The sequence below is a fragment of the Eutrigla gurnardus genome, assembly GCF_963514095.1.
Source record: "Eutrigla gurnardus genome assembly, chromosome: 3".
NCBI lineage: Eukaryota > Metazoa > Chordata > Actinopteri > Perciformes > Triglidae > Eutrigla > Eutrigla gurnardus.
Window position 1 is genome coordinate 6,569,554 of NC_139917.1, and position 8,468 is coordinate 6,578,021.

Below are 8,468 nucleotides of genomic sequence, written 5' to 3' on the forward strand. Positions count from 1 at the left end.
AGAGAGAGTGAGAGGCATAGAGAGAGAGGGAGAGAGAGTGGGGAGGTGGTGGAGACACTTCCTAGACAAACAAAAAATCTCCCTCATTCTCCTTCCTGCTCCTGCACACATGCCTCCTTTTCTCTCTTCGCGTTCTATTTCCTCCAGTGAGGGCAGCGGAGAATGAATAACAGCAGGGCTGGGAAATGGAGACGTGATGCTCTTTATGCAAATCAAATACCAGCATTGCCATTCATTTCCTTCAGAGCACCCCGAGGACAGAAGAGAAGCCAAAAAAACACAAGGAGAAAAAAAACTGTGAGGAAAAGTTGAAGCCAGGTCGACTTTAAACAAATATTTTGACGAGAACGGAGCGGGGTTGTGTGCAGGCCAATCAGGATCAGTATCAGCCATCATTATTCAGTCTGGCTGAGCGTCGGGGTCTCACCAGCCTGGCCGCAGGGGGGTTTACACGGGGGTTAACATCCACCACCACAGTCAGGTAAATACTGGGTTTGACAGCTACAAGCTTTTCACCTGACATTTGATTTCAAATGAGCATGACATCAGCAGAATAATGAGACCATTTGATTTGAATATCATCTGACATTGACAGTGAAGACGCAGGACATGATGCTGAACACCTGGATGTGTTCGTGTTCGTCTGGTTCCCTCAGGTCTATAATACAAGAGAAAGAAAACAAGAGGACGAGGTGACGGCATGTGTGAATGGTTATTATTGTAAATTAAAACCGAAACTACAACGGAAATAAACTGTGAAAAACATTGAGCTGAAACGAACTATGTATGACAGCTTTTAAGAAAAACGAAAGCTTAACTGAAAATATGTTGCCCGTTTGAGAGTAAAAATGCCACAACTGCTTCAGTTAATCCCTGTTTCAGTCTAGACTTGTAGAAATAGATTAGAATCACATGTAAATGTATGTAAATGTCATGGTCGTTCCTTCTCAGCTTCCCAGCTATGGAGTCTGTATATCTATATGTAGCTGCAGGGGAGGGACCGTGTTAGCATGAAAGGGGGAGACAGAGAGGGGGGAGAGATGCAGCATAGGGCCACGGGTCAGACTCGAACCCGGACACGTTAGGGCCCTCAGTACACACAACTTTAAAATTGTTAATGCAAATTTAACTGTGAGAAAAAAACAGCAACGGATCATAGTCAGTTAACAGACATGGATTCACTTTTAGAACAACCACTTCAACATAATCATTTCACACTTCAAGCCTTAAATGGCTTTAGGGGCACGCACACACACACACACACACACACACACACACACACACACACACTATATGCAGGTGAATTAACTTTGCCTTTGAATTCATCGCCACTGCCTCCATGAAGTTGTGCCCCTGATCTCCAGTGTGTCCGTCTGTAGCCTCGGGGCCATTCATTTAGAGTCGGACTGAGAAAGATTCAGCGCTGCCGACTCATTAGGTTGAACTGCTGGAGGCACAATTATGTTTTCTTTCACATGAGTCTCTATCTTTAATTGGATAATGATCTGTGATCTGAAGTGGAATATGGTGGAGTTATTTCCTGTTAACTATGCAGGTCTCTATTTATGAGTTGCTCCCTGGAGCCAACAGGCAACAAACCCAAACCAAAACACTCAAAATGTTGTATTTCTTCTCCACAGCCCTGAACAGCATACAGATGAGCTGAAGTTAATAAATGCAGTTTAAAAAAGAACTTTCTTCTCTTCTGTTTTTGACAGAGCAACCGTCCAATCACCACGGCCCCACGCTGCCTCCGGTACCTCCCCCTCACCGCCAGCAGCCCTCAATAACAGCTCTCAACCAATCACTGGGCTCCACGCACCACGCTGGCCAATCACTGAATTCGACGCGGCAGCTAACTCCTCCTACTGGAAGCCCGGCCCCTGTGGCCGGCCAATCACCAGCCGAGCTGCAGTCCACGCCCCCCGAGAGCGTCCCGCTGCAAGACAGCTGGGTGCTGGGTAGCAATGTGCCTCTGGAAACACGGTAAACACACTTCTCACCATCGCTTCTTCACTTGTGCACCACGCCTTAAAGACCCTCAGCTTCATCTTCACCTGATTGATAGCTTTAATGAGATGATTGATAATGAGCTGAGACAAGCAATCAGGCCAATCCATGGGTGTCCATGGCAGTGGTGTTTTGTCTGTATTTATTTATTTGTCATTTTGGAACAGCGGCTTCCATTCCAACACATACGGTGTCCTGCATTAAAAATGCTGAATCTCATTCCATGCTCACGGTGGCTGTGCGAGTGTGATGTATTATGAACATCATGGAGAGTGACACCAGTGTTAAAAATGAAGCAGCATTGGCGCTTCATCATCTGTGCCGTGGAGCTCTTCCCAGATGCAGAGAGAAGACACTCTCCTCACCGGAGCCTCCGCTCATTAACAGGAAATGCAGCGTCTCATTTCTCATTGGTGAGCACTGGTGGCTGCTTACAGATGTAAAGGAAGGGCCATTGATTTGAACCTGACTGTGTGACAAAGTGAAATGTTTTGGTGTTATGAGGGATACCAGCAGGAGACCATGTAGTCTAGATAACAGATAGTGAAGACTCAAACGCCCTTCCAAGAGGGAAACAGCAGCAGCAACCTCAGAGCTAGCAACTTATACGATGTTGATCCGTTTTCTGACACAGCCGTCATCAGTCAAAGTTGTTTTGGTACCTATCTTTGGTCAGTGATGTTGTCTTGACTGTCTGTACCGATCCGTTCCACTTCACACGAGCTCCCTGATATTGGTTTAGAGCTACAAACAGCTAGCAAACGGTCTGTGTTTTAATGAGTCCAGTGAGCTCCTCCAGAGTTAAAGTATAGACGGGCTTCACCACCGACCATCAAATTATGTTTTTCTTTTGTTTTAATAAACGTCTCGTCACACATACGTGTTTTTAGGTTTTATGTGGAGTTTTCTTTTGCGGGGAATTGTTCCATCCAAACAAGATTCCTCCTGACACTATTTTGCTGCAGCACCACAGTGGCTTCCAAAGCTTAGCGCCGCCCAAGTCTATTGTGATTGGTTGAAAGAAATACAAACGAGTCGGAGTGTTTTTTCCCCGATCCCGGAGATGTGATATACTGTAGACAGACCCTTCTACTGTGGAGACGGGTCTGGTAAAGCCAGCGTAGAAACCATGTGACATGCAGCCAACATAGGTGCAGATGCAACATGCTGCAGCTAATGCTAAAGACACTGTTTATTTCTAAATGTTAAAGGTTTGGTGTGAACAGAGGGCCTCTCATGCACGACGCTATGAGTGGATTATGATTCTATGATCTAAAGGGAGCAGTACAACTGAAAGGGTTGTGTCTTACTTTAAAGGACAGGAAAAGTGACCTCTGAAACAGCTTTTTCCACATATGTCACGCGTTTTCAAAGCCTTCCAGGAAGTTTAGACGTCTAAATGTTGGTTGGCAAAAGGAGATCAGAGCAGCACACGTCAGGGGAAGTGTAATGAAAGAAATCCACACACAAAACTTTCCTCGTCTCTGTAGAACCAGGCTGTGAATCGGGAGTGTAGAGAAGTAGCTCCTTTGTTGAAGCCCTTTAGTTTGCTGGACTCGATGCCGTGTTCTCACTAAATCCACAAAACAGCAGGCAAGACCACATAGTGTGGCTTCATGTCACTGGCTTCCACTGCAAAGGACTTGTAGCTTCTAGCTTTGTTCGTAGCAACACAGCATCACATTTGTGATTACAGTTGTCCCCCCCCCCCCCCCCCCCCCCCCCGAGGTCACCGCTCCTTTCTCTGGTGACACGTGTTTAATTGGATATTCATTTGAACCTTGAACTGGTACCTCAGTCGGAAGTTTTCTCTCTCTGTCCTTGTTGAAGACGAGTTCTGCTCAAACATCACGGTGCTCTGCAGCAACATCACTGCTGTAAAGGCCTTTTGCACCCAACACACACACACACACACACACACACTCACACGCCCACAATGTATGACCCTCTGCTCACTAGACAATTTGTTGCTTACTCCCTCTTTCAATCGGTCTTCCTCTTCCTGTCCCGCTCTCGTTAACATCGTTCACCCGGAGAGAAAAGGAGAGTGACAGATTGATAGATGGAGAAATGTCGGCTTTTGTGACTCCCAACATTGGGCCTGTGTGTACGTGTGAATATATGTGTGTGTTTCAGCAGAATGTGTGGACTTTTGGGACTGCCAAACCATGAACTCTGGTGTAGTTGTATATTCTTATAAAGGCCTAGCACACACACACACACACACACACACACAGGCACACTCAATTTATGAGGGTAACTTTAACCTTGACCTTTAATTCACCAGACAATTTGTAGCCAGCTCTTTCTTTGCTTCTTTTCCTGTCTCACTCTCCTTTGTCCCGTTCCCTGAGAGAAAAGCAGCTTGCTGATAGATTGATAGAGGGGGAATGTCTGTCTCTCAGATCCTAACAACCCCCAGCACTTTGGCTGCATGTATGTGTTGGAGAATGTTTGGACCTTTGGGACAGCCAAACCATGTCCCTGGCTTAGCTTTATAAGAAAGGCTGAAACACACACACCCACACACACACACACACACACTCACAAACACACACAGCGTTCAGAGCATCATCTTTCAAAATTAGGCCCACCCCCTCTGAGAAGTCAGCCCTTGTGAGTGTGGTATGTATGAGGGTGTGTGTAAGAAACATACACACACACACACACAGAAACTTTCAGACAGACTTGGAGATGAAACTACTTGTAGGGTGGAGCTGAAAAGTGAATGTTGTGTGACCTGGAGACGCTGCCTGCATGGTGAATCACACACATCCAGTCAGCACTGGGGTCCAGCCTCTTCAGAGCTGAAGTCCTGTAGCCTTCATCACTTTCTCTCCAAGCAGGTTTTAGGGTAAAATTCCTTAGTTTGTGAAGCTCCCTCCACTCCCTGTAACTCAGCATTTTCTGTCCTACTAATTATACAAATACAGAACACAAGTCTACAGGCTGAATATTGATTTTAAATTGGGTATGGTTTGATGCTCTCATTGTAACATTTCTTATCCAAACTCATCAAAAGCCGATGTGAACCCGCCACATCATTATGAGACGCTCAGGGTAACCAACTTGCTAACAAAAGGACAGGAAAGGCAGGACTAATGTGTGAAAACAAACACAGGACTTTCACTCAGAAGACCGCTGTCCGTGTCCCGTGTGAAACCAACTCAGTGTGAGCTTAGTTTTGCGAGGTCCCTTCTCATGGTTGTTGGGTCAACAACAACGTTCCTGAACTGAACTACAGAACACGACTGACTCAAATCTTCACATTAACACATAGTGTAGCGGCTCAAGAATGAATGGTCACGGTCAGCTGAAAATGTTGCCATAGTTACATACATACTATAATGCTTATAGGCCTCAGCTATCAACATCAATAAAGTCTTTTGCATCAGGTTGCTTTGCATTGAATAGTGTTAAATTCCACTTCCAATTCCACACATTTATCCTCATTAAGGTAAGGTAGCTGACGTTAACTGCCCAATTTGACTGCTACAGACTTGCACAGTAACAAGTAACAGAACATAAGGTGTCTAATGACCATCAGTGTTCATAAAGAGCACGAAATGTGGAGAAATGAGTCCAGATCTAATCAGTGAACACGTTTGGTAGCAGAACATTTTCATCAGCGTTCATGTCGAGGTGTAATCGGCTTTTCACGGTGATAGCCCTGCAGTTATGTGGCAGTTACACAGGCAGATGATGGTCGATTGCGGCCCACTGACCGGTGATAGCTCACTTCCAAAGTCTTTTCAAGATAATCCACGTTTTATTCCCATATTATGTCTCTTCTCTGTCAAATTTCATCAGCAAAAAACACCAGTTCAAACCTGTGTCAATCGTTCAAGTACAAACGGCCAGATCACTTTGAAAAGAGCAGAATTTCATCAGCACTTCAAGTTTCACACTCGACACTTCAGTCACTGTCTTTCATTGAAAATGTTCCTTTTTAGAGAAAAATAAGTTGAGTTTCAAAGCTTTCGACATCCTACTTCTTAAAATGATCCAAGTCCAGATCTAAACATCAGTGTTGACACAAAGACTTCACACAAAGGTCGTCCCACACATAACACATGTTTCACTGATAAAAACTCTAGTGAATATAAAACCTGTTAAACTGTATCATGATCGTCTTCCAGAGTCTGACATGCTGACAGGACCACGACTGATTTAAGGATCAATATCACTCCGACACACCAGGTTTATGTCCTCTTCAAACACTGGCTGTTCCTTTCCTCCACATTCCTGTCAACTGACATGGTATCAGATAGACCTGTCTGTCTGTGTGTGTGTGTGTGTGTGTGTGTGTGTGTGTGTGTCTGTGTGTGTGTCTGTGTGTGTGAGTGTGTGAGTGTGTGAGTGTGTATCAAATAGCCATGGTATCATATAGACTCTATAGTTCGTCTTTGCAGACAAAACACTCACCAACTGCCACATACCTTTACCCCTATATACTGTTCTCTTTTGCACACACACACACACACACACACACACACACACACACACACACATGACAACATGACACCATGACTGTGTCCTCTCCCATCCTCTCTCTCACCCCTTTAGTCCAGACTGTAGACGCGGGTTTCCCTTTTTTTGTGAGCGGACTATAAATAGAAGAGAATGTGGTCTCTCCTTCCTCCACTGTCCCATCCTCTCATCTCTCCTCCCCCTATGTGTCCACTGCGTCTTCTTATGTGTGCCGACTATTTGTTCCTATCTGGTGACATGTGTCTCCATCGTATGGCTCAATCTGACATGACTAGACTGGATTTGCGTTGTTGCTGATTTATACTTGTCAGTTAGTTCACTAAAGGTATTCAATATGAAGAAATACCTTCTATCATAATGGCAGTCACGCTGTGAGAAAGAGCTGCCTTAAGGCCGTCACACAGGTGAGAGCTAACGATTCAACAATATACAGATGTGATGCACTCACCTGTAAATGTTCTGCGTGAAACTCTTCCCACCGGCAATGATGCAAACTGCTACATGTGTTGAATAACGGGTTGTGTGCAGGCAGAGGACCAACTGGGACCCTGTTGATGCGGAGCAGCGTCTGGCAGGCTGTCTGAGCTGAACGGCTGAATAGCTTGAGTTGCTTTTGAGCTAAATGCTAAGTGTTCCTTCTGGTAAACGTTCCTGCGGTGCTTCTGTCTCGGGCTTTATTGTAGAAGGTAATAACAGAAAGAATGCACAGTCTGCACTGCCTTTGTCAAAGTTGAAAAGAGTGATAAAGTTTGTCCACACTTTTCTGTCTGTTACACATAACGGTATTGGTGGAATATTCCCATAAGAGATAAATGTTATAGATAAATTACTAAATAATATCTGCATTCTCTCAAATTTGACCTTTTAGACCAAAAGGTGTCTGTTCTGAATATTAAATACAATATTCTATAGAATAGTATATCACCCATGTAATGATGGAAAGACATATTTCCCAGTATATCCCCGTCACACAGATACGGCGTTCCCCATTGAGCGCTCCACATCCCACAAAGACGCTTACATGACGTTTAGTGGAAGACTATGAGCTGATGCTTTCTGGTGACAGGAGAGGAAACACAGTTAGCTGGAAAATAAAATCTCTTTAAATCATTTGTGGGTTTCACACATATTTCCAAAGAAAGAGGAGCCTAGTTTGTTTTATGCACAAATGTTACTTTATACAAGACCTAAATAAAATATTAAATACATGTGAAACACCGACAGTGTTGTAACACTTTATCATCATCATCATCATCATCATCATCATCATCATCATCATCATCATCAGGTAAAAGGTACATTTATATTTAAATTAACTGTAGTTACGAGTCATTTTACTGTTAAAAAACAATGAAATTATATTTCAAGATGTTTACATATTATTGATGACACTATAATTTATGTAAGTTTATTGTTGCCCATAATATACCATTTGATATGATTACCAAATAATTGTTAAACATCTATAAACATGATTTTTAATTTGGCTTAAAACTCGGGTTCATTTTAATGGCATCATTGTAATATTTTGCAGTTATATATTGCAATATATTGCAGTATTTACTGTTATTTTATGTGAATTTTTTTGGTTTGTTTGCTGGTTTGCTAAAGAAATCCGGGCTGCATCTTTGATACATTTATAATAATAGTAATTATATAATATTAATAAGAATAATAATATAATTATCTACCTATAATTAATTAATTATTATCTATAATTAATTAATTATTATCTATCTATAATTATATATAATTATAGATAGATAATATATATATATATATATATATATATGTGTGTGTGTGTGTGTGTGTGTGTGTGTGTGTGTGTGTGTGTGTGTGTGTGTGTGTGTGTGTGTGTTCAACAATAAGCTGTTAATAAATAGTTGTATTCATAAATAGTTGTATTAATAATAGTTAGAATTTAATTATAATACAAGATATAATTTATAAATGTATATATATATATT

The 8,468-nt window shown here is 42.6% G+C and overlaps 1 protein-coding gene across 7 annotated transcripts in view; it reads left to right on the forward strand.

Annotated features, from left to right (window-relative positions):
- The window catches only part of LOC311010747 (teneurin-3), a 317,927-nt gene that overhangs the window by 175,295 nt on the left and 134,164 nt on the right, over window positions 1-8,468 (forward strand). For all 7 annotated transcript variants that reach the window (XM_084005346.1, XM_084005347.1, XM_084005350.1 and 4 more), the window contains one exon: window positions 1,719-1,986. In XM_084005346.1, coding sequence (XP_083861472.1) covers window positions 1,719-1,986 — 268 coding nt within the window. The remainder of the gene's footprint in view (window positions 1-1,718; window positions 1,987-8,468) is intronic.